This window comes from Castanea sativa, chromosome 6 (assembly GCF_040712315.1).
Source record: "Castanea sativa cultivar Marrone di Chiusa Pesio chromosome 6, ASM4071231v1".
In the NCBI taxonomy this organism is placed as follows: domain Eukaryota; kingdom Viridiplantae; phylum Streptophyta; class Magnoliopsida; order Fagales; family Fagaceae; genus Castanea; species Castanea sativa.
The window spans coordinates 7,826,715-7,854,166 of NC_134018.1; the positions used below are offsets into that span (position 1 = coordinate 7,826,715).

The following is a 27,452-nucleotide window of genomic DNA, read 5'->3' on the forward strand; positions in this document are numbered from 1 at the left end:
AGATGCAATAAATAATTAAAAATCCACAAGAAAAAGGAAATATATATATATATATATAGAGAGAGAGAGAGAGAGAGAGAGAGAGAGAGAGAGAGTTTACCTTTTTGTGTGGGAAAACATAGACTAAATGAAAAAATAAAATAAAATTTTTTATAGTAAATAAAATGAAGAGAAGAAGAGTCAACATAAAGGAAGATGAGAAGGGATAGAGGAACTACAACGTTAAGATATAAAGTATTAGGAAGATAAAAAGGGAAAGGTGAGGGGAAAATGTGGGAGGAAGTATGATTGTAAGAAAAAAGAAATTGTTGAAAATAGGTGAATGAGATGACTATTGATACGGCGCAACAAAAGCACGGTAATTAAAATTATTATGTTTTAGTGTTTAAATATGTGTATATATATAGATGAACATAAATAAGATTTTTGTCAACCCAAGCTTAAATGTTCATAAAAAATTGGGTTCATTTATAGTCCCATAATTTCATGCCAGTAACATACTCCTAATAAATAAAACTTCAAATTACTTTTTGTTTTGTTTTTAAAAATTGATAAATATTATTATAAGAGTAAAGCTAAGTTACAAACTATTTTATAACATTTTTACAAATCGTTAATGTGCCCAACTATTAATTTTCAATTAGGCTTACCATTAATGTTATTTTTTTCATTTATCAATAACCACTTATTACATCAGTAATTTGTAAAATTTTTTATAAAAATGTTTGTATTTCTAGCATTACTCTTATTATAAAGTTTATGTATTAAATTATAATGTTCCTAAAATCTCTCTCTTTTCTTGTGTTAAAGAATTGTAATGTAATTATAAGATTTATGAGTAATTTAACAAATATTTTGAAAGTGTAAGTATGCAAATTTTATTTTATTTTTTTACATTTTTTTAAGAAACAAACGTACACAAGAGAAAAGAAAAAAAAGTTTTAATACGAAAACACACCACATACTAAGTGTAATGAAAAGTTAAAGAAGTTTTTTTTTTGGTTAAACCACCCGGTGTCCGGAACCACAGGGGCTCCGACTTAATCCGGATTCGAGCCGGGTAGGACCACAAGGGCGGCAAAGCTCTCCCAACCGAGTTTTAACGCAGCTGCATGCCCAAGGCTCGAACACGAGACCTTAGTTAAGCTAGGACAACCCCTTACCAGTTGACCAACGCGCTCGGTGGTAAAGTTAAAGAAGTTTTAATACTAAAACACACCACATACTGAGTGACATGATAGTAGTTTTACTAATTAAACTGTAATGAGATGAAAAGATAGAGAACCACGTAGCTGTACTATCTATTATCTAATCATTTTTCAAGATTTATTATGGGGTGGATCCGTTTGTATTTGTATTTGTAGCAGGCGTAGCAATGTAGCACCACTCTTCTCTTTGCAACATATGTTGCTCTACAACGCGAGGCAGATACGCGTGGTTCTTGTTGTCAAGCAGCCACAATATCTTATACAAATTCTATTCTAAAAATCCACCAACAAAACTAAAATTAATGAGGAAAACTCCAAAAACTTCAACCAACCATAACTTCAACACAACCCCTAAAATTTCCACCTGTTGCTTCAACACAAGAAGATCAGAAAAACATGGTGGTCGGTTTAGCTCTTATTTGAAAAATATTGTGTAATTTGAGTGTTGACTTTCATATGAAATTCATGAAAACCAAAAACCAAAACAAACAGAAAAAACAGGGTCTTTGATCATTCTTTGAGCAACTTCTCTTCTGAGTTCTCCTGTTAATGGCACCCATTATTTTGTTGATAGTTTTATCATTTTTATTCACTCCTACCAGTACCCAAATTCAATCCAATGAGGAGGGCTTCATTTCTGTGACCATATCAGAAAAGGGTCTTGATTTTGCCAAGGATGTGCTCATAGACACGGCTATTTCCTCTATTATTCCCCTTCAACTGCCTGATATTGAGAAGTTTGTGAAAATCCCACTTGTTGGCAAAGTCTATATGCTTCTTTCAAATATTACAATTTTTCATGTTGATATTGCTTCCTCATATGTTAATACTGGAGAGACAGGTATTGTCTTAGTTGCTTCAGGTGCCACTGCAAATTTGAGCATGAATTGGCAGTATTCTTACCGTACTTGGTTGGTGCCAATTGCAATTACAGATGATGGGGATGCATCTGTTCAGGTATACAGCCAGGTTTTTCATTTAACTTTTGCACTAATTGTAGTAAATAAATAGGTATATTGTTGAGCTATGGTAGATATGTAGTTTTTCTTCCTTTGTCATAGTATTTGGAGTCTGTTTATCTTAAAAGGAGTGGGCTGTGTGGGGATAAAGTGCTTATGGCCACTATGTTTCAAGTTCCATTCAAATTGCTGGTCCTATTTCACCTGAAACCAAAAAAATTATATAGGATTTCTGCAAGTAACTAAAAATCCCTCATTAGTTTGTGGAGCATCCATAGCTGACCCTAAAATTTTGGGACTAAGGCTTGACTGTTGTTGTTTTTGTTCTGCAAGTTACCAAAATTTATGTGATGAAGGGGTTCAATGATCAGTAATTTGCAACTAATCGTAATATGTCATCATGTCTGTTCATTTAAGTCTTACTGTCACAAAATAAATATCTTGATTTACTAACATATTAATCTCAAAAAAGCATATACTAAATAAGATGAAACAAAATTCTTAAATGTCATATGAAGAGATGATTTCAAAGATAAAAGAAAATGACAAGTAATGTAAGGGCGAATTATAAAAACAAATCTGTTTAATGGCTGACATGAAATGAAACCTGTAAGAATACACTTTTCTTTGCAAAAATTGTCAAGGGAGTTTTTAACTTGAACTTTACTTTCTCATTAAGCAGTGCTGTTTCTTTGAAGGTTGAAGGTATGGAAGTAGGGGTAACTGCATCTCTGAAGAACCAAGGAGGAAATCTTAAGCTCTCTGTGTTGGAATGTGGATGTCATGTAAAATATATCTCAATAAAGGTGAATGGTGGAGCATCTTGGCTTTACCAAGGGTATGCAATCTTCCTATATAATCAAGTTCTACTGATAAACAGTCAGTTCCCTCTGTTCTAGTAAGAAGGTTTATTTTTCTTGTGGTGGAGCATCAACTTAGATTCAAATTCAGATTTGCTTCTCTTCTTTGGTCAACAAAATTTTTTATTTTTCAATTATTTGTTATGATTTCCATCAGATTATTTTCATTTATGGGGGAAGTTTGATAGCTACATAGATATTATAGAAATGTAAGTGGTTTCAAGTGTGAAGTTGCTTCAGTTGGAGGTACTAACATTGTAATGGTAGAAGTTTGTGGTTAAATGATTATATTTACCATACTCCAAAGCTTAAACTATTGAGATATGGTAAATTTAATCATTTAACTATGTAGACCATAGGAATATATTGTTAGAAGCTTCCCCTTTATTTCTCTTCTTGAGATTCAAACCTTAACTTAATTTCGATCCAGCACACAAGATTTCTTTTGGGAACCGGTTTTAACTGGAGAGCCAAAAGTACAAGACTGGAAGTGTGTGGTACTAAATCATCAACTTATCAGTGTTCATGTGACTTCCTAGCCTGCTCGTTCTATAAATGTAAAGTTGATAAATTGTCAACCTCTCTTGGTTAGAATATCTGCCCTAAAGTAGTTTCATCGTGTTACTGGCATTTATAGTTGTATTTATGTAAGTGCTTACTTTTTCAAACACCCCCCCCCCCCACCAAAAAAAAAAAATGAGCTTACTTTAAGGAAGCTCAAGGTAAACATGTCATATAGAAGTAGAGATCCCTTCCCACTTTAATCATACTAACTTCAAAACACATCATTTAATTGATAATACACATTATTTTTTGTTTGTTTATTACATTAATCTCTATTATTCTCTCTGTCTGAGTCTGCATTCCATGTTCTAATGTGTCTTACTAATTTAAAAAATTAACTACTTATGCACTTAAACTCCTTTACTTTTACTCCAGGGTGGTGGATGCTTTTGAAAAGAAAATAGCAACTGCAGTTGAAAATGCTATTTCCAAGAAAATCAGAGAAGGGATAATAAAGCTTGACTCCTCATTGCAATCAATTCCAAAACAAGTCCCAGTATACAGCATTGCTTTTTTAAATGTTACTTTTGTGGACAATCCTGTGATGATTAATTCTTCCATTGAATTTGAGATTAATGGTCTAGTAACAGCAAAGGATGCATTTGTAGTTTCAAACTATAACCATAAAGGATGGAAGGGTTCTTCTTCCTGCAGCAGTCCTGCTAAGATGATCCAGATCTCATTACAAGAAACGTTTTTTAATTCGATATCATTAGTTTACTTTGATGTAAGTTCTTTCACTGTCAACTCTTTGCTTTCTTACTCATTATTCAGGTGTAGTTGAAAGGATCTCTTTTGCTCTTTTAATAGTGCCAATATGGTATTTTGAAAATATCAAGCTATAAAACTATGTGTTGCATTTTTTACATTGTCAAGATGGGACATGTTACTTGAACTGGCTCTGGCTTTTTCTCAGTATCACCGAAGTGTCATATACTGGATTGAAACAGTTGCCTGAGCACTGACTTGCAATGGACATCCCCAAGTTGCAAAATTTTATTTTCTATGATGCAATGAAGTTGGACACCTGAAACACCTGAACTTATGTGTCTTTTGTGGTCAGGCAGATTATATGCACTGGATTTTTGACAACATACCGGATCAGTCCATTTTGAACACTGCTGGATGGAGATACATTGTTCCTCAACTATATGAGAAGTATCCAAATGATGACATGAATCTTAATATTTCTGTGTCTTCTCCACCAATCATAAAAGTTGCAAAGGATGACATCAATGCTTTTGTTAACTTAGATGTGACGATTGACGTTATCGATTCTGGTGAAGCTATACCGGCTGCTTGCATCTCATTGGTAAACTTGTTTGAAATATCTGTTTGGAGAAGTAAATTTTTATGCACTGCAGTTTCCTTATCTTTACTTGATTCTTTCCTGCTTTTCTTCTCTCATTTTCTAAGTCTATTTTTTATTATGTATATTTAGAATCACCATTTCACATCAACAATTGGACATATCAATATGTGCTTCATGAGAATCAGTGTGTGCTATTTGTTGGTGCAGGAGATAAGTACATCAGGCTCAGCAGAAATCGTGAGGAATAATTTAGCTGGTAGTGTCAGATTGAAAGACTTCTCTATGTACTTGAAGTGGAGTGAGATTGGTGACCTGCAGATGAATCTTCTTCAGGTTAGTGTCATCTTGGTCTCTGTCAGATCAAACATATTGTTGTTAGGAAATTGAAGAGGAATAGAAAGCCAAAAAGTGACCAAAATTTTCTTTACAAGTTTATTTATATAATTTATTATTTTATCTGAGATAGAAATCTTACTCTAGCCTAACTAAGTATATAATTTATTATTTTATTTAAGATAGAAATCCTACTCTAGCCTTAGTGTATGAGTATGAATCTCTTTCTTGGAAACTTGAACTCCAGCCCTTACCTCCCCTAGCCCCACGCTATAAAAACTTGTACTTGTAAAGTGACCATCATGCCAAAGGTGTATGGTGGTTACAAGTTTCTGAAGTTGAGAGTTCGGTTAGTGTTGTTGTTATTGTTGTTGTTGTTGTTGTTTTTTTTTTTGTTTTTTTTTATTATTATTATTTTTTAAATCATTTAGACATACTTCCTAGTGGCATAGAAACTCTGACTATTTATATTTATATCAAGCACCATAAATATTCAGGAGTGATGGACATGGTGGTCTAGGAGTCTGAGTCAATGAGCTAAAAGATGCAAAGTTCTGGATCTCATTAGTCTTAGCTGTTCATTCAGTAATAATCACTTGTGAGCACTTCTGCACCCATGGCCCATAGGTGAACTTGACGGTGGAAAGGAGGTTTAAAATAGGTTCTGGGAAACTTTTATTTTTATTTTTACCTAATTATACCGTGAATGTCATGTTTATTGTAAGATAAATGTAAGTATTTGAGACAAAAATCAATATAGTTCCTCTTGTTTATTGCATTCGCTTAATAGAATAAAGGGACATTACTTTCTTGCTATAAATCTCATTAAGTGTTGATCTTTGCAGCCAGTAATGTCAACTATCCTGAAAACCGTTTTCTTGCCATATGTGAACTCACACCTAAGAAGAGGATTTCCTCTGCCAATCCTTCATGGTTTTACACTTCAGGATGCTGAAATTGTCTGCACAGATTCAACGGTTATAGTTTACAGTGATCTGGCCTCCACAAAACAATACTTATATGCTGTTATGTAAACGAAATACATTTCTTTGCTGTGCTTACAAATTTAGAATTGTAAATGTAGTGTTTTCAAGTGTTAAATGAGTTTTGTCATCAATGTTATATAAGAGATGCTTGTACAAAAAATTTGAAACATTTGGTGCACTGGGAAGAGGTAATGGCAAGTTCACATCTCAGATAAAAATGTGGAAGGATAACAAAAATTGGTATGGTAAAAAATTTGAGATTTTGCTTGTGAAGGATAAATGTTTGTGTGTGTGTGTGTGTGTGTGTGTGTGTGTTTTTTTTTTTTGGGAGTAAGAAACGTTGTGAAAATGGTTAAAAAATCAAACCAATTTACCTATTAGGCCCGGGGTTGTGAAGGGCCAGACCCGAATTAACTACATTCCTAGCACATCAGTTTCAATTACTTCATCTAACTCAGCTTCTGACTGAAGTCCAAGTTGATTTCTTTTTTGGTCCTAGTAGGGTAAAAAAATATCCTCCCAAGGAGATCAAGGACCACCCCCTTTGATCACTTTTGTGTGCCAGAGTCTCTTGACCGGTCACTTTTGGAAAACTTATTGTGGGAGGCAGCCAAATAAATACAAGGGTATAAGGGGAAATTCATCCGAAACAGGGCGTTCAGGCTCTCTGCATTAAGACAGATTGAATTTCTATTGCACCATGCAATAGGTAATCAATGGTTGAGGCTGAAAGTTACAAAAGTCGCTTTTAACCTTAGCCTTTAAATAAAAAAGTTTTTAACTTTTAAATTTTTATTATTTCACTTTTACACTTTACTTTTTAACTTCTCTCTCAGGCATTTATAGTTAATTGCACGATGCAATAGCAATATGCTATTGCACCGGATCTCATTCCCGTTAAGACTAGCCTAAGATAGTGTGTGTATTAGACTGGTCGGAGATAGTCACAGACTGCACTTGCTGTGGCGGCCTATCTCATTCCATCAAATTGTCCCATCAAGAGACTGTCCCATTAGCCTAAAGCAGCCTTGTATAGCAATAATGCTCCCTACCATGTTACACTTGGTGTTAAAAGATATAAACACCACCCTTCTCTGTTCTCTGTCTCTCAGCTGAAGGAGGTAGGCCATAACTCTCAATTTTCTCTCTTCATTTTCTCTTTCCAAAATTTGCAGTTGACTTGAGTTTTGGAGTGCTCACTGTCGCCTAGTGAGGCATTATGCCCTTCTTGGCTTGACCCTAGCTATGTTGGGCTTCAGTAGAGCTTCTTTCCCATAGAGTACTGTCCCTTAAATTCCCAGGCCCGGCCCTTAGTTGCCCGAGCTGGAGAGCTATACCATTTCTCTTGCGAGTCGAGTGTTGGGGATTAGGGGTTTGGTTCATCAATAAAGAAATTTATTGGAATGAGTTCATAAATACCCACTACATTAACAGACATTATTTCTACTAGTGCATATTATTGTAGGAAAACAGAACAAAAACTACCTTGATGGGCTTTGTTTGATATCCTGAGGCTTTTTTTATTTATTTTTTTTATCTCCATTAAAATTGGGCTACAATGTTTCTTGTGGCATTTGACCCTTGGAAACCATTTCCAACTCCTCCATTTCAAAACTTATGTATGTCAAAGTGATTAGTAAAATATATAAAGGAGGAAAAATGAAGGCCAAACTACACTTTTGTTCCTCCAATAATGGGGAAATTTCAATTTTGTTTCTCAAATTTTAAAATCAAGTCAATTTCGTAATAGATAAAATTCTTTCAGCTACCTGTAGCTTTCTATTGTAGAACATGTTAGGCAGTTAGCTGTTAGAGTCGTTTAGAAGAATTTGGTTAATCTGTTGTAATTACATCAATTTTGTTAGTATATATTTCTGTAATTAATCCTACTCCTCTAGTGTATATGGAGTTCTCTGCACAGAATAGCAAATAATTGAGAATTCAGCATCATACTCTCTCTCTCTCTCTCTCTCTCTCTCTCTCTCTCTCTCTCTCTCTCCTGCTCTATGTTTCATCCTATCATCTTCTTTCTTGTAGAAACTGTCACGTCTCTGAAGCATTTTCTTCAAAACCAGCATAAATTTCGACTTCACCAATGAATCCCACAATGTATGCATCATCATCTTTGAAAATTTGGAAATTACTAATATGTGAACCAAGCTTCAGTAACTTGTTATCACATTCAAAACCTACACTGTCCCTGACATCCAGATGTCAGATGCACAAGCTTCTTGCAGCCCCGCAGAATTCTCTTCAAACTTGTCTGGCTAATGTTTGCCCGTCTCAGGTTTAAGTACTTTTTGTTTGGCAGAAGGGTGGGAATGGCTGCTGCTGCGCGTCTCCCAATATATGCTGTAGAATCAATGTCTAACCGACAGAAATTCTTGCAGTGAAGGCTGATTCCTTCAAGTATCTTAACCATGTTAATGGAATTTCCAAGTTTCAACAGCTCTAGATTTTTCCAGTTACGTATAAGTTTTGGCAAAACAAATGAAGAATTGTCCCATATCGCGGGTGGAAAATACAGAGCCTTCAATGCAGGGCACCTGGAAACAATGAACTGCATCAATGACAAAACTAGAAATGGCACTCTTCAATACGTATTAGCAAGATCTGCTAAAAATCTATACTATGACCTGGGCAGTTGCAAAGATTAGGTAAGCAGCAAGGATGAGACAAAAAGTAATGTTGCACCTTCACTCAAATTTAGGTTTAAAATTCCTGAAAATCATTCAAGACTTTAGACTACTTTTATTCTTTGTGACATACAAGAGTGAGCCTGAACAACATCGCCAATCCGCCTGTTAGAAGTAACCACTTAACCATGTGCACATCCATGACACTGCATATAAGAACAGTGAACTAAGGAAAGGGTAAAACTATGACATTGTGACCAGTTGACAATGGGAAATGATATCTGTTAAACTATTTTTCATTATATTTCTAATTATCCCTCTCACATGGTGGAATTCAAGCATTATCCACTATTTTAATAGTTTTTTTATGACATGAGACTTTTTAATAAACATTAAGAATACTCAAACTAAACAAAAGATTAGCATTAATGCCTTTTATCATAAAAAATAAAATAATTAGGTAAGGTATAAAACTTACTTGTTTGCAAGATATCTTAACACCTCCTCTATGCATAGGGTAGGTAGCATGACTGTAGTAGCATTTCCTTGGCTACGCTTGATAATGGACTTAAAAAATGCATAAGCTGAAGAAAAATGGTACCAAGACTGATGACCACACTTGATTTCTTGAAAAGTAATAGTTTGCCAGCATGAAGGACCAAGGCTCACTCTGTACCATGACTTGCACACAAAAGGAATGACAATTAGCAGTGATTTCGTGCCCAATCTTGTAACCACGTTCACCAAACAGTCCTTGTTCAAATCCTCCCATTTTGATCCAGCTATCTATAATATACCAAATCAAGCATATTCTAGATCACAATTGTATACAAAATAAACAGCAAATCAAATTTAAGTTATACGCTTGGACCCCAAGGGAGTCCAATAAAACGAAGACATAGAGATATTAATCCATTACAGAATATCAATAAACTACGATTTAATCTGGGAGAGACTAAAGAGAGGTACCTGCAAATTCACGAAATATGATATGTACTGAGAGAAGTGAAGAAGAAGAAGATGAAATCTTTGCTTATATAAAGTAGCTAGAGAACATGAAACGATTGGCTTTTCTACAACATAATTGAATATCTAGAAATCCACTCCTCCAACTTTTCCACTAATCAAAAACTTTAATTAAAATGTGACCTTATAGCTTCACTGACAGTACTCTAAGACCCAACATATTTCTAACATATTTGACTTCTGACTATTATTAAAACATAGACAACACTGACAGCTTCACCAGATGGGTTTGGATGTAACTACAACATATTTTAAACATATTCGTTGCACTTATCGAAATGAAAAACAAAATACTCTCTAATTCTATACATCTAATTGGATGTTGCTCATGGGCATGGGCATAAACTACTTGAGAAATGCTTCGTCCACAACAATTCCTAGATGGCAAGTTGTTACTAGTTGTTACGGTGTGCAAAAAAGTCATTTCAGTGTTGGGTCCAAATTAGAACCAGTAACAACTTGTCACCTAAGATTTGTTGTGAAATGGCTATAGCTTAAACTGGCTTCAGACGAAATGAAAAAATGTTTTTAGTCTTGAACAAAAAAGGAAAGAAAAAATGTATGTTTTTTTATTTATGTTCTTATGCATATTTGACATATTTCTCTATTTTCAACAACAACAACAACAATGTTATTAACAAAATAGCACTTAAATGTGAAGCAACAAAATCACAATCAGGATTCTAATTATACTAAACAAGTTCTACTTTATCACCACATAATCAAAATCAAAACAAACCTTAACCAAAAAGTAACACAAAATGAAAATGTTTTTACTTTTTTAGTCTTGAACAGGAATTCTTACTCATATTTATTCAACAACAACAATGTTTTTAATCAAAACAAAATAGAACTAAAATGTGAAGCAACAAATCAAAATCAGAATTCTAATTAAACTAAACAAAATTCTACTTGACCACCACGTGATCAAAATCAAAACAAAGCCTAACGAAAAAGAAAGAAAAAAAAAAGTACCAGATTATTACCTTTGAAGGAAGGAGACGACGGCGTTTTGGTGGTGTCTCAGGATTCGAATCCATGAGGTCTTCTGGTCCGAAGTCTTCGTGATTGGGAGCTGGTGTTCTTCAGGAACAATTTGGGGCTCCGAAACGAGTCCGAGGGAGAATGAGTAAGTGGGTTCGTCTGAGTATCCTTCCAGTTCCAGTTCCAGTTCCAGTTCCATGAGTGTCGTGTGTGTTTTGTTTTTGTTCTCGTTTTGGACTGCGTGGGTATTGTGTTTTGTTTTGTTCCTGTTTTTGTTTTTGTTCTCGTTCTCTTTTTTTTTTTTTTTTTAAAGGATTTGGATTTGGTGAAAATAAAATAACCAATACACACCCTAAAATTTCATTATTATTATTATTATTATTATTATTATTATTATTGATTTTTAAATAATAATAATAATTCACTTGAGTCTTTGTTGGGAACACATGAATTGTGTGGGTTGAATTACAGTATCACATTTTTTTAATCAACTAAGTTCAAAATTCACCCATATCACACTATATAAAGTTGGGTAAAAAAAATTACCGTGCACCCTTGACGCAATGATTACTCAGGAAGTAACGTCATATCAATTATGACGTTCTCTCCTGATGATACTCTTTATTATCAGACCAAGACACCAATTGGTTTTTGGTGTATGTGAGAATTGAGCTATACACTTAGATTAGCTAAGAGTAAAATTTCTATCTTGTATAAAAAAAAATTGTGTAAAAATATATAATTGTTAACCGTATAATTTACACTGACACTATTTATTTTTACATCAATCATGTATTTTTATACGGATACTATTTATTTTGTATTTAGTTTTTTTATTCTTTCTTTACATATTTCAAAAATGAAAGAAGAGTGTAGATGATGGTTGTTATGTGTAAAGAAAGATTAATAATTTTAAAAAAATCAATAAAAATTTGATATTTTATGAAATGTAATGTAAAATAAATAATCTGATATGAAGTATTTTTAAAAAGTAAGTATATAAAAAGAAAAAGTAGGTTCTTATGGGAAAATATAAAAGTTTTTTTTGCATGAGCTAATATAAATTCTCTAATATTATTATTATTATTATTATTATTATTATAGGTTTAAAACTATTTTGGTCCCTAAACTTTACCAAAAATTTTCTTTTCGTCAATAAACTTTAAATTTTTTTTTTTATCCTTAAACTTTGTAGTGAGTTTTTTTAATAGTTTAGAGACAAAAATAGGGATAAAAAAGAATTGTTCTCAATAGTTTAAGGATTAAAAACAAACTTTGAGTAAAGTGTAGGATATAAAGTAAAACATTTTCAATAATTTAGGGACGAAAAATGAATTTTTCAATAGTTTAAGAATGCAAAATGAAAATTTTAAAGTTTAGAAATGAAAAATAAACATTTGATAAAGTTTAGAAACCAAAATAGTATTTTACCCATTATTTTTCATTTGTGATTAATCGCACAATAAGTTTGGTTTTGGGTTTCAATTGGTGGGGAAAGCAAAGCACCAAAAGTTGTCCAAATTTTGGTTTAAATTTGGGAAAGTTCCAAATTGGTATTTGTATGGGTGAGTGATTTGCCAATGTGTGATTTTTTTTAATTGGACAATTATATGTTTACATTGTATTATTAGGGTAAGATTTATATTGTAAACTAACTAAATGTGCACAACATTTTACACATTTGCAAAAAGTGTGTTGGGGGTATTTTTTTATTCGTTGCCCATATGATATTAGGGGAGTTAAGACCGAGACTTGACTTTAGGCTTAGAATATGGCCCAAAGGTTATCGTTGAAGTGTAAAAAGCTCATTTTGCTCAAAGTCTGGTTGCATCCAACAAATATTATAATAAGGTCTCAAAATACCTCTTGCAAAGATAAGCTAGCACAAAGGATGGCTCACTACAATGAGTGCTTAAATAATAGTTCAGCGGTAAGCAAGAGAGACGTCCTACGGTAGATTTTTGGAAAATCAATGAATGTATTTGCATAGTAAAAATTATGCATTTTCTCCATAGTTGGTTAATATAAAAGTGGACCAATTATAACAAGTACACAACAGGAAAAACGGTCCAACAGTGAATATAACAGACCTCCAACGGTAGACATCTGACAGGTTAATAAGCGTGTTTACATGGTAAAAATCATATGTTTTCCTTATTATTATTAAGTCAACATAAGGGAAAATTTCCATAGTATCTAAAATATTATGGCTTTCATCATAACAAAAATGAACAAGGATTAAAGGCTTTATAATTACAAGTAAAAGAGGAAAAAGTAGGATGAATGAAGGGAGAGAGAGATTCTGGCTCAGTGCAGCAAATGTTGAACTAAGATTCTTGGGGAATATATATGTGAGGTATGAATAGGGTAGTATAGGCTGTTTTGAGTGAGTGGCTATGTAAGCTTGTAATGGTATGATAGAGTAAATGCTAAAACTAAGTCTTTAATGGGTAAAGAGTTATTTATGACTAATTAGGAAGCATTAATGGGCTGTGAATATGTAGAAAAAGAAAGGGAATGTTTGAGACTAAGTGAGTGTGGACAAAAGTTGCTTAAGGGTTTCACTGGAGATCCTTTTATGCCCTCCAAATCACATGTTCCCAAATTCTCCCCTTTAGGATTCATGAACTCGATTCATATACCAATTATATACATTTTTAGTAATAAAATAAACTATTTGGTTAAAGATTTCATGAGCTTGGAGGTCTTGGTTATGTCTTCCTTGAGTTGTGATCAAAACCTGGGGAAGAAAGATATTTATTGCCCATTAGCCTTTAGGTGTTAGCTTCTGGTACTATTCACGTCAGAGTTGGCAGTGGGACAAGTAGCCAGCTCCTAATTTGGTTTGAGAACTTGGTTGCTTCTTGAGGTGACTTATAGCGGAAGACAGAATTGAATGGAGTTCTCCAGCGGGGTCAGTTTGCACAAATAGGTTGTTTTGGCTGAGATTTCATGTTAGGTTTGACCATGAGGGCTGATTATTTTGGTGGGCCTCTGGCTTGGTGGTTCTCTCCACTTGGGCCTATCCTTTTGCTTTCTCATTGTGAGCCCTACAAAATGGACAAAGCTACCATATATTGCCATGGATTTTTATTTCACATGGGTTTTAGTTGTTAGTAGAAATAAAATGAATCCATGAGCTTTAATAAATATTTATGATAGATTTTGGGTATTAATCTCCGTGGGCTTTAAATAACAACTTGTATAGTTTCTCATAATTTTTGCTATAAATTATTTTTGTAAATGATATTTTCTTTGGACTTTTAAATAATGACCTCCAATATTTCTTGAGAATAATATTTACCATGGATTTTAAATAGAGACAATATCCATGAGTTTCAAATAAAATATAATAACAACCACTATAGTGGAATAATGTGATACTGGTTTTTTTTTTTATCATAATATGCTTGTAAGGTGAATAATTGTCATGAGTTTTGGAAATAAATATTATGGATGTTGTGTTGTAAGATAGATAGTGAACCTGAGTTTATAATATGATATGAAATAAATAAATGTCATGGGTCTAAGATAAATAATCATAACTTTCCATGGGTTTTTATAAGATGATTGCCATGGGTTTTGAGAATAAATAATTCATAAATTCCATGAGTTTGTAATATTATAGTAATAAGTTTAAGAATTTAAAGTATTGTTCATTATTGGACTTTTAAGTTAAATAATTATGATATAGTATTTTGCGAAGTATTAATAACCTTGGGCTTTTGATGAAATAGTACCAAGTAGTTAGCTTGAGTTTTTAATAGTGTCAACGTAAGTTGGATTTTTGATATTGCCAACAAGAATTGGACTTTAAATATTGCCAGTGAGAACTGGGCTTTAAATATTGCCAGTGAAAAGTAGGTTTTGATGTTGCCAATGAAAATTAGGCTTTAAATATTGCTAGCGAAAACTGGGCTTTAATATTGTTAATGAGAATTGAGCTTTAAATAATGCCAACGAGAACTAGGCTTTGATATTGCCCATGAGAATTGAGTTTTGATATTGCCAATGTGAATTGGGCTTTGGATAAATAAATTGTCAAGGGTTTAAACCATAGGCTTTGATTATGGCTTTGAATTCCATTGATAAAATTACCAAGGGTTTTAAATCATAGACTTTGATTATGGATTTAAATTTCATTGATAAAATTGTTTTTTGCCATAGACTTGAATCATGGGCTTTTCAAATATTGCCGAGCATAAGTATTATTGGGCTTTAAATAGAATAGAATGTGTGTATTGAGCTCATAGGGCCGGTTTTGGATTTAGTTAAATAATGATAATAAAATTGGATAATATATGAGTTTTTTGGGCTTTTTGTGATGGTTTATATCATGACTCAATTTAGATAATGAGATATGAAGTATTTGTGATTAACATAATAATAGAGCAAACTTTTTTTTTGGGAAAACCCAATAACTTATTAGTGGTATTTGAAAATAAATAGGTGGTACTTAAATAAAATTAGGTATAAAAAAAAGTATCCTAACAAAGTGTATAATATTTTATACATTTGCATAAAAATGTACAATATTGTATACATTTACATAAAAGTGTATAATGTTGTACACATTTGTTTAGAGACAATGTAAATTTTATATTGATAGTACAATGTAAACTAATAATTTATATTTTTATTAATAACTTGTGACTTAAAAATATCGAGCCACATATACAAGAAAGTTAATGGAACTAGACAAAAAAAATATTTATTTTTAAACTTTAGGAACTACAATTACTCATTTGAAATGTTAGGGACTTAAGCAAATGTCAGGAACTGTGTACTTAAAGTACAGTACTTTGCTCAACAAAATTGTTAAAATAGATAGAAAATGGACAAAATGGAAAAAAAAGGGTTAACTTGGTGACATACAAGTTCAAGGGATAATGCGTTACACCAAAAATAAAAAAAACACAACCCTTAGGGTTTGTTTGGATTGAGGAGAGAGGGAGGGGGAGTAGATAGGAATAAAGTAGAAATGACTAAAATTAGGTTAATTTTGAGCTAATTCTACTCTACTTCTCTCTTATTTCCACGCATGACCAAGAGTTTTCAAAGATATTCAATTTGCCTCTTGAATTTGAATACAAACAAAACTCAACATTGTTTGTACTCTTTGTCCCTAAAAGCTAATTAGTGGCTACATTGTGTCAATTATATACACTAAAGTGATTGAGCAACAAATGGAAGATAGATAATAACCACAAAGAGAGAATCGAAACAGGGGACTTGGGGAATTTTCAAATGGTGTTAATTATTGTTTGTGTTTAGGGGGTCAAACTGGATAGTTTTTAAAATCTTGGTAATACATGCAATTATTAATTGAAATTTCACTTTAGGGGAGGGGAGAATTTTGTGTGTTTAAACATTTTTTTTTTTTTTACTATTAAACTTGATGATTGAGATAATATGAATATATTTGACATTTTTTTTGCAAACTTTATGTTGGTTAACCAAACTATTAGAAAATGACAACCAAAATACCGATTAGTTACTTCTTAAAAAAAAAAGACTAGTTTTGACATTTTTTTTCTTCATATTTTTCATTTAACAAAATATAAGACAATATGTGAGAAGCCCCAACCTTCAGATCTTGAATGAATATGTAAATTGTGTATTATTATTTCTCATAAACTACGGCTCAATTGTCAATATTTTTCCTCTTAAATTGAAGATTTTACATTAAATTTTTTCACTTATTTTAATTATAGGGAAAAATAAGAAATTCATAAACTTTACAAAAATGAATAATTTTTAAAAAAAAAATTCTACCAGACAAAATCAAAATTACCTTAAACTCTCTTTAGGCAATTTACACTCAAATCTAAAATGAAAAACATCCCTTAATTTCTTTAAAAAAAAATGTTGAGTTTACAACATAAGTAGAACAAAAAAAAGAAGAAGGAAATTATAAGGCTTTTACCCTTGGCATAATTTAAGAAATTACAACACTCTAATTCTTAGGGTTCATTTGATATCTTTAGTTCTCTAGTGACTTATTTGGGTAAATATAGTTTTTGATAACTTTTATATTAAACAAATGCTAAAATGCAAAACACACTCTTTAAGTTTTATCAGAATTCATTTTAATTCTCTAATTTTGTTTTCGTTTATTTTAGTCAGGGGTGTGTATGAGTCGGGTTGAAGAGTTTTTTCAACCCCACCCACCATGGTGGATTCAAAAATCCAACTCAACCCAACTCATCATAGGGGCCCAACCCCAACCCACGTGGATAGGTTGGATCGTGTTAGACCCATGGATTGGACAAATATTTTTTAATTACTATTATTAATATTAAATTGAGAATTAAAACAACATGAACACAAATAAAAACAAATTTATAACCAAATAAGCTGAACATAACACCAAACCAACATAAACTTTATGAGGAAAACTTAGGGCTTAAGTTTAATTTAGGAAGAGGAGTAAAAAAGTAAAAAATAAAATTGTATAATTTATTTTTAAATTTAAATATATATTAAATATAGGTGGGTTGAGTTGAATTATGCGGATTTGTGAATTTTATGACTCGAACCCAACCCGACCCATTGTAATATTTTTTTTTTTTTTTTTTTTTTACAGCCTAACTCAACTCATCAACCCCTAAAAACTGACTCAATTGGTGGGTTGGGTTGGATCAGGTCGTTTTTGGCTGCACACCCCTAATTTAAGTCATCTAAGTCTTAAGTTTATTCAATCAAAGTCTCTCCGTCAATTTTTGTTATTTTTTTTAAATTATGAAAAACATTTTTTAATTAAAAAAGTTTGAAAAAAAGAATAAAATTTAGACAGTTAACCATAATATTTAACAAAATTTGATGCGGAGGCTTTAATTAAATAGACTTAAAATTTAAAAAAACTGATATGAAAGAAAAAAAATTAGAGGACTGGAATAAATTTTAGTAAAAAATAGAAGGTGAATTTTTCACTTTAGCCTTTAAATAAATATTTATTCTAAAAATAAAGCTTTTAAAAAAAATGTATGCGACAAAAAACTAACAAATTTACTTATTTAAAAAAAAAATTAGTCTTCATATAAAAAAATAAAAAAAAGTCCACAGTTCACAGGATCCACACCAGCGCACGCTCCCAAGGCCTAGTACTTTGAGATCCGGTTCTCAAACTCGTAACCGGGTTTTATATAACAAACCACTTGTACTTCCCAAATAACCCTCACGCTTTCTCTCTCTCTCTCTCTCTCTCTCTCTCTCAAAATCGCTCTGCTCTACCACCTCTTCCTCTCTCTCTCTCTCACACACGCACAAAACTCACACTCCCACTTAAAACCCAAACACACAAATTACAATTACACATACTCTCTCTCGCTCTCTAAATTACCCGCCAAAAAGGTCTCTAATTAACGTACCCTAATTTTAAAAAACCCACACACGAACCAAATTTCAAAACCCCCCCCACACACACACGCACGCACAAACTCTCCCTCTCTTTCTTTCTCTCTGTCTAAAACGGCGTCGTCTGCGTTTTAAACGGAATGGATCCGACGGTGGAGCCCATGGAAATACCCGACCCGTCGGCGGGAGAGGGAGAATTGACCCGGTCGAGCAAGCGGGCCAAGACTGGGCCTGGGCCTGGGCCTGGGCCGGGGCCGGGGCCGGACCTGAAGAGAGTGGCGGAGATTGTTTTGGTGTTGTCGACGATGGCGAGGATGCGAGGCGGTGGGAAGAGTCCCACGGCGGCGGAGATGGAGTTGATGGCAGAGGCGAGGACGAAGCTTGCGGAAGCTTGTGCTTGCTTTGCTCCTAAGGATTTGATTGGGAGGGAAGCGATTGGGTCGATTATGGAGGATTTGGGACTCAATGCGAAGCTCAGGGATCAGAGGCTAGGGTTTCGTGGTCCTCCTAAGTTCACTATCAAGGAGAAGCTCGACAATGCCAAGCGAAAGGTACGCCTTCAAATCCTACAACTTTGTTTTCTGTATAGGATGTATTAGGATTTTCAACTGAAAGAGAATTTAGGGATTTATTTGAATATATTAGGAACAAAAACGATTTGAATATGCAATTTAATAGTTGCTTTTTATTCTTAGGTTTCTTTGGATTGGATATATTTGGATACTTTCAATTGAAAGATAATTTTGTGATTATTGGTCATGAATTATATATCTTTGCTTAGGAACAAAAACAATTAGAAGAAATATAATATGCAATATTTAATAGTTGTTTTGGTTCTTAGGTTTCTTTGTTTTGGATATATTAGGATTTTCAATTGAAAGAGAGAGTTTTGCGTTTGTTCGTCATGAATGATATCTTTGCTTCAGAAAAAAAAAAAAAATTACGATATGCGATTCAATAGCTGTTTTCAGTTTTTGGTTTCTTTTTTTGGGTATATTTGGATTTTCAATTGAAAGAGAATCAGTTTTGAATAATATTTGCTTCAGGACAAAGATGATTAGAAGAATTAGGATATGCAATCAATGTCTTTTAAGTTTTAGATATTTTTGTTGGACATCTTAGGATTTTCAATTGAAAGATGATCTAGTTTTTTTTGGTTGTGAATAAAATCTTTGCTTTAGAAACAAAACAATTAGAATTAGGCTTGAATGTGTATTATCAATCATTTAGATCCATCGACTTGAGAGATAAAGAGAAAGGTCTTTTTTTTTTTTTTGATAAGTAATATAACTTCATTGAATAAAGAAATCAATAGAGGGAACGAAAGCACATAGGCTGTGTACTAAGGAACCAGAAAAAAAAAAAAAACTATAAAGCAAAGAAAGTACAACTATCTAACAAATCTGTCAAAGAACTAAAATTAAAAAGACCCGAAGCATTTGTCCACTCTAGCAATGTCTGGAGAAAAAACAGTTTCTTACCATGAGTTGATCTCTTTCACCCTTCAAAAGTATGACCATTCCTCTCCTGCCAAATACCCCACATAAGGCAATGAGGAATCATACTCCAAATCACCATAGACTTATGTCTGCTACATTTATACAACCAACTTGCTAGAAGATCCACAACATGTAATGGCATAACCTAGTGAATCCCAAATAAAGAAAAAACCATATCCCACAACTCTCTACCTGCATGGCAATGTAACATAAAATGATCAATGGACTCCCCTTCCTTCTTGCACATGCAATACCAATCCAACACAACTACTTTGCATTTCAATGATTTATTTTATTTAGTTATCCAGTTAAACCAATGATTTGTTATTTATTATAAGAGATAGCAACGATGGTTGTCTCGTCTGACATACATATTTTTGTTTTTCAATGGATTTTATATATTTCTTGAAATTTTTTTTATTTGCTGACAAACTGAAAGTGGTGGCGTGAGTCATGGCTTAGGTTGAAGAGAATTATTGTTGGATAGGTATAGTAATTTTGTGTGTGTGTGTGTGTGTGTGCAATTATGTTATTTCTAAGCTGCTATGTTGGTCAGGTAGTTCAAAGTCATGCAATCATACGAGTGTGCTTAGGTCATAGTATTATTCTTTTAATCTTCTAGTCTATGTTTATACTATGTCCCTATATATATATATATATATTAAATCGATAATAACAATAACTTATTAGGGTTCTTCCAAATTACCAAACTACTTTCAAGGGTTTAGTTTTTAATTGATAATGTGCTAAATGATGAAATTATTCTCTGATATACAAGTTAATATACAGCAGAAAATGATGGATTTTTTATGCTTTATTTTTTGGTGCCTTCCCCTAGATGGATGAGTCCAAGCATTTTACTGCACATGCTACTACATATACTTCTCACCCCTCTACATTAAGCGACATCCGTGGGGGACCGCATACTGCCCGTATCTTTCCATCAGATAAACCAAGTAATCCGCCAATTTCTTCTGGAGCCATCCCGGCTTCTTCACCTTTAGGTCATGCTTCTCCAGCAACTTCTACATCCTTGCCCACCAATGAAGTTCGACCAGTTATGGTTTCTAGAGGATTGCCTAGCAGTAATTTAGGAAGAGACTCTTCTTCCTTGCCATTGCAGAAAGTTGAAAAACCACAGTTCAAATTGGATGGAGGATTAAATGGGTCTTCTTTTGCATCACAAGTACAAGGTAACTTTCCCCTCTTATAAGCTTTGATGGAAATGCACTTCCATTCTGCAAAATAATCTTAAGATTTTTGAGTTTTTTTATGTTTGCTATTTACTGTGATGGTTCTTTCCATTTCCTTAAGCTATTAATGTTATAATTCTTTAATCTTCATAAATTTTCTGTTTGCAGCAAATTCTTCTGTGAACCATCCACTGGTAAATGCTCCTACATGGTCCATACAAACCCAATCTTCCTCAACGGCTAAAAGTGTGCAAGAAAACAAGGTTCCAAATCATACGCCTACCAAGGTTGAGGGAGCTGTTGATGTAAGTGCGTCACGTGTTGCTCCTCAGGTAGTGAGAGATCAGAGCTTTAGGCCATTTATACCTCAACCAGCAGCTGGAAATTTGCCTACTACACATCAGCCCACGCAGGGCATGAGCTCTGTCCAACTCCCTTCTCTTGGTAATAATCACAATGAAATCGCTAAGCTTATACAGAAGTTTTTACAACCACAGCGTCCGGATCATCCTAAATGGACTCCCCCATCAAGGGATTACATGAATAAGGCTTTAACTTGCCAATATTGCCAGGTTACCATCAATGAGGTGGATAATGTACTTCTTTGTGATGCTTGTGAGAAAGGATATCACTTAAAGTGTCTGCAGCCTACTCAAAAGGGAATTCCTAGAGGTGAGTGGCATTGCATGAGGTGCATGACCTTGACCCAAGGGAAACCTTTGCCCCCGAAATATGGTCGTGTCATGAGAAGTAGTACGAATCAATTAAATATGCCTCCCAACATAGCTACAAAGGCATCATCTTCTGAGAAGAAAGTGGAAACTTTAGATCCAAAGGTCAATCAGCAGAAGATTACAGCAAATGGAAGCTCTGATCTACAAAGCCCCACATGTACTGGTAGTGCAGGCACCAATCATGTTGAATCAGCATCTGATATGAAGATTTCAAATGCAAGAGAAACTCAAGGGAATGACGTTATATCAAGTAGTAAAATTACTGATGACAAACCTTTGTCTGGGCCAGCTTCTGGTTCTCCTTCTGTTGCCTCGTCAATTTTAATGTCTGCTGAACAAATAAAAGATTCTGAATCATCTATACATGAAGAGAAATCTTGTGAACAAAAAATAGAGCTTCCTCCTAAAGTAGATGAAACTGTTAGTAATAAGTCTGATGATTCTCAACCCTCACACAATTCACAAGTTGTTGACCGGGCAGTCTTGTCAGACTGTGCTGATGTTCCATCAAAGAATTTTCATGACAAAGACCTCAATGTCAAAGAACCAGAAAAATCACATATAAGAGAAAATCTTGATTATACTTCTGGAAATGATATCAAGCAAGATGACCAACTTGTTGCTCAGGCAAATCCTTCAGGAGGTTCTCAAACTGGTACTGAGGCTAGTGAACACTCTGGGTTTCCTTCGGATGGCTTGCGTGGTGTTGAATGGATTGACAGTGTTGTTCAAGTTTTAGATGGGAAATCATTTTACCAGTCTTGTAGGGTCAATGGAGTAACCTATAAGCTGCAGGATCATGCTCTTTTCTGTGCGAGCCATGGTGAATTGATACCCTCTAAGCTGCAGGCAAGTGAATTATCAGGCATTCTATGACACTTCTAGCTTTATTGCTTGTGCACTTACAACCAAGAGACCACTAAAATTGGTTTTTAGATCTGATACAAGCCATTTCTCTGGGTTACAATTTGTATTGAACTGTTTTAGATATTTTTCTGTTTTGAAACTGCTTATCATTTGTTTCATCTCCCAAGTAAATTTTATCTACTATAGGTTATAATATGGAAAATGCTTGATTTTTGTTTTTTGATTGCAGTCCATGTGGGAGGATAGCAAAACTGGGTCAAAGTGGGTTATAGTTACAAGGTGCTACTTTCCTCGTGACTTGCCAGAGAATGTTGGACGCCCATGTGCCCCTGAAAACAATGAGGTGAACTATTCTCTTATATACATGTATTTCTGTATTAATTTTTTAAGATTTCATGTCAACCTGAAAATTCTGTGGTTGTTTAATTGGTTGACTAGTTGATTGACCTATTGAGATTTTGGTCATATGGATGCACCCACAGCCAGATGGAACTTATTTAAAAGTAGCATAGTCCATTGTGATCTAAAATTAGCATACTCCATTGGGGTTGCATTCAATGTAGTCTGTTATGTTAGTAAATTGGAATTATTCTCTCTCCCCCATCTTAATTTGGCATATGAATGGATGGTATGCAAGAATACATTATGCAATGTTGATACAAACTCATTACTCTGTCATAGGTGTATGAATCAAATCATGAAAGCACAATAATGGCTGGTTTGATCCAAGGCCCATGTGAAGTTCTCCCTCCTGCTAAGTTTAGTGAGGAAAATGAAAGACGAAGCCAGGCAGGACCTGATGCAAATAGGGGATTACAGCCTGTTTTCCTGTGCAAGTATGTTTCATCGTTACCTACTCTTCATGCAATTGCTTTAGTACTTATGTTTTCCTTCTAAAGGAAGAGTAGAGAGAATGTTTCTTGTACATGGTTATAGGAGTGTGCAACACATGGAAACATAACATTTTTTTGTAATGGTATTTCTGAAAATATGCATTATTTGAAGTGTATATGTAATTTTTAATATATTTTATTGATCTTATTAAACCCTTAGGTTGTCAATGAGCTCTAGCTCAAGTGAGACTTTCTTCTCTCACAAGGGTGGAGGATGAGATTGTGCGTTGAAAACTTTCTTGGTGCAAGTTCAACTTACCAATAATGAAAAAAAAAAAAAAAAAACTAAACCATTAGTTTATATGGAAAGCAAAGAGAGGGAAGAGATTGAGGGGAAATACTGCAAATAGATTACATATATTTGAAGTTTATTACACTATTCTGGTGAAATAATGAAAATGTTCCTGTTTTTAGTGAGATAACAAGTATCATAACATGTCACTTAAAAAAGAAGAACAACAATTACCATGACATGCCTTCTCAAATGACTTTCTTGTTAAAGAGTACTTTTCCTAAATCTTTCCGCTTGACATTTGTTTGTGATAATTTTACTCTCCAATTCATCCCTACCCTGAATATAGTCATTTATCCACTCCATTAGGGTGTGGGGGTAGTGGTCCAGTTAAATGTGCCCCATTGCCATCATCCCTATGTGGGTGGGTGCTGGTCTCGCTGCAATTTATGTGCAAATCCCATCGTGCTGGATGAAGACAATCCAGTGCTTAGTATCGTGGTAATAACTAACAAGTAACAATGCAGTTTTGCATAATATTTATGTTTTTTTTTTCTTTGTCAAACCAAATTTGATACCCGAATATTCGGTTTGATAACCTGCCACTAAACAAATTGATGCCAATAGCTATAAGAATACACAAGACATAACTTTAACTGGTTAAAATAACAATTAAGGTTATTTTTTACTCAAATATTAGTTTTAAACTTCTTTTTTATTTTATTTTTTTATCTTTATGTTTCCATATATCATATATTAACTTTGACAGTTATCTTTACATTATATATTTATGTAAGATATACATATATACACACACATTTTCCTCTTAAAAGTTAATTACAATATAGAGTCTACACAAACTAAATATAAACTGAAAACAAGTTTTAATATAAGTTTAGACAAATTACATGTTAACCCAAACCCGGTTTTAACTTGAGTTTAGACAAACTAGGCACAAAACAAAGCCAGATCTCTTTGGTTCAGGCTCGGCTATAGTAGAACTAAACCAATTTTGTGGTTTGCTAAACAGTAAACACCCCATATTTCTTTGGATGTTTACTAAACTGCATTAATACATGCTTTGTGTATGTGACCATAAGGAGACGTAACAAATGGATAAGGTAGAGAGGTAAGTTTAGACATGGCATATTAGAACTGATGGCTATTATCAAAATAACCAGCAGTTTTTTTATATGTGTAAGTAGAGAATTAATTGGATGATCTTGGCTCTTCTTTAACGGGAGAATGATGTTGTTTTGCAGATGGATTTATGATGAATTTAAAGGGCTGTTTCAACCTGTTTACAGTTAATCTGGTCATGCTAATATTTTGGTGACTGATTTGGTTTTTGTTTGTTGCATGCTCCTTTTGATCAGGTATTTGATATGTGGTTTTCTTACTGATTCCTCGTTTATTCTAGCCCTTTTATTTATGTCAATAATCTTTGGTCATTTATAGCATGGGAGTATGGGACTCATAAGAATTAGCTGTAGAAACAAATTTTTTTGGCATAATAATGTTCTTCTGTAATGTAGAATGCTTTCTGGGGGAAAAAAAATATTCATTAAATGATAATTATGGATGGGGCTTTTTGGTTGATGAATCAGATCACTATGTGGCTAATCGAGTCAACAAGGAATACTTTTTTCACTTTTATGTGAGATCATGTAGATAATATGCTCTAATTCCATTGACCTTGAGTCCAAAAAGTGAGAGGCAGAGCGAGGGCGGGGCGGTGGGAAGGATTTGTAAAGAGAGAAGGTTAAAATAATTAAAATTTATTTTTTTCTTATAGGCTTAAGTATTCTTAATAGTATTCCAAAATATTAGAGGCTGCATCCAAAATCCTGTTACACATAACATGGTTTAGTAATTTTCCAGGAAAGTAGTATGAATTTTCTGGATATGCTGGCCACTGTGACTTTAGTCCAACTAGTGATTTTTTTCTAATGATTTTTTAATTATGGAAACAAGAAAAAAATATTGCCACTTAATGGAGGACAATAGTTATACCTTAATTTCATTAAACATGAATGCTGCTTGCTTTTGAATAATTTCATTTATGCTGTATCGGTTGTTCTTGTAAATTCTTAATTTATAGTTCTTCTCTCTTCTCCATTTTTTCCCCATTTTTAATTTGTGAGATTTAATACACATTCTTTGTCTTATGGCCAAAACAAATGGGTGACTTCCCCTTCTCTCTCTGAGTATGTGTTTATTGGAATTTCAAATGGCTGTGGTTGGACCCTCTTGTTGACTAGTCTGCTAAGAAACCTTTTCAACCTCTCTATGATAACCCCAAGGGTTAACACAATTAAGTGGGCATCATGACTCATGAAGTGGAAGTCACTTGTTTAAATTTCCCTTTTCCATCGCCATGGTATTGGAAACAACCCAAGATGTGTACAGAGTGCTCTCTTGGTATCACAAATCCTGGAGTGGCATGGAATAATTTGGTAGAACCCCAGAGGGAAAAGTTTGTTTGATAATAATGTGTATAAGTTTTTATCTAACCTTGCAATATATGGTGTAATTTTCATATTTATTCAGTTGGATGTCATTGTTGAAAATTTTAGGTGTGAAATGAGAATTGTAGGAACTGATTTGTAGCATGCTATTTACGCTTTTATTTGTTTACCTCTCTCTCTTCTTTTTCTTAAAGTTCATATTGCCCTTTTCTGAGTTTCTGTGGAGGATCTAATAAACTATGTGTCAGTACAGGTAGTCTATAGCAGACGTGGTATTCAGAGAATTGACGGTTAAGGAAGTTTCAATATTCATTTCCTGTACAATATGTAGCTGTGATGTTAGCTTGTATTATCTTTCAATAGCAATTCAAATTGTAATTTTTTATGCCTCTTTGGTGCTTCATGCCCACTATTACATTATCTCACCCGTAAATTATAGAAGGAATTTCCGCAGAATTTCTTGGACTTCTTAAAATATTCCATTTATTTTTAAGAAACCATTTTCTTATGTGAAAAAATGTAGTTGTTTTAATTTGATTCCTTTTACTGGTACTCTGTAAAGTAAGGAGCAACCTCCCTGTTATACAGCAAAGAGTCAGCACAAATATTAGGATTGCCTATTAAAGGATAATGGGGAATCCCCTCCCCCCCGCGTAATATGGACACAAAAAAAAGAAGGTAGAGTTAGGGAGTGATGCATCTTCTGAAGTTCTTCAGGCAAGACTTTGTGAATGCAAATGTTGGAACACCATGTGAAGTACATGGCAATGGATTTGAATTCAACTATGTTATATTTATCACTAGCTTGAGTTGTATTTTAGTTGGTGTAAAATTTTATCATACATGAAACTCTTAAGTCTTAACAACTATAAAAGAATATATTCCTTTTGAAAGTTCAACTAATATTTGAAATACCCAATTGTTTTCAACTGATCATAAAGTTGCAACCTGCTTTTCATTTCTTTTCACCACCCTTTTGGACAGACCCGGCTACTAAAGTTTGAAGTAGCAAGAAAAAGTAGAAGTTGGGGGATGGTTGAGGCCAGGGCTGGCCAACAAAATTTGGGGCCTAAGGCGGAAATTTTATAAGAGGCTTTTTTTTTGTAAACATTAATTAAATAAATATATATAATACAAATTAAATTAAGACTAATTTGATGTAAATACAGAAATTGATGAATAATAATAATTAAACTAAGGTTAATTTCATACAAAGGATTGAATATCATAGTTGAACCATAAATTTTAATAAAAAGAATTAGAAAAAATATTATTTGTTTTAAAAAGAGACTTACTATATCTTGGATATATAACTATGCATAGTTAAGTACAGTTGTAACCT

The 27,452-nt window shown here is 33.5% G+C and overlaps 2 protein-coding genes and 1 pseudogene across 5 annotated transcripts; 2 read left to right on the forward strand and 1 right to left on the reverse strand.

Moving 5' to 3' along the window:
* Positions 1-1,525: 1,525 nt before the first annotated feature.
* On the forward strand, positions 1,526-6,357 carry LOC142638663 (putative BPI/LBP family protein At1g04970). 3 transcript variants are annotated; one of them, XM_075812717.1, is made up of 6 exons: positions 1,526-2,165; positions 2,866-3,005; positions 3,967-4,318; positions 4,655-4,903; positions 5,111-5,236; positions 6,082-6,357. In XM_075812717.1, the coding sequence occupies exons 1-6, from the start codon at positions 1,758-1,760 to the stop codon at positions 6,268-6,270; spliced, it is 1,464 nt and encodes a 487-aa protein (XP_075668832.1). In that variant the 5' UTR covers positions 1,526-1,757; the 3' UTR covers positions 6,271-6,357. The 3 variants fall into 3 exon arrangements, with proteins under 3 accessions (XP_075668832.1, XP_075668834.1, XP_075668833.1); XM_075812719.1 differs by having other exon boundaries at positions 6,086-6,205; XM_075812718.1 differs by lacking the exon at positions 6,082-6,357 and adding an exon at positions 5,734-5,886.
* Positions 6,358-8,140: 1,783 nt separating this feature from the next.
* Positions 8,141-11,091, reverse strand: LOC142641113 (F-box/LRR-repeat protein At3g48880-like; annotated as a pseudogene).
* Positions 11,092-18,040: 6,949 nt separating this feature from the next.
* On the forward strand, positions 18,041-26,575 carry LOC142640887 (uncharacterized). Of its 2 annotated transcripts, none has more exons than XM_075815201.1 (7): positions 18,041-18,775; positions 20,562-20,916; positions 21,085-22,499; positions 22,747-22,860; positions 23,199-23,353; positions 24,905-25,018; positions 26,364-26,575. In XM_075815201.1, exons 1-6 carry the CDS (start codon positions 18,365-18,367, stop codon positions 24,951-24,953), a joined length of 2,499 nt encoding a protein of 832 aa, XP_075671316.1. In that variant the 5' UTR covers positions 18,041-18,364; the 3' UTR covers positions 24,954-25,018; positions 26,364-26,575. The 2 variants fall into 2 exon arrangements, with proteins under 2 accessions (XP_075671316.1, XP_075671317.1); XM_075815202.1 differs by having other exon boundaries at positions 18,234-18,775; positions 26,359-26,575.
* The last annotated feature ends 877 nt before the right edge of the window (positions 26,576-27,452 follow it).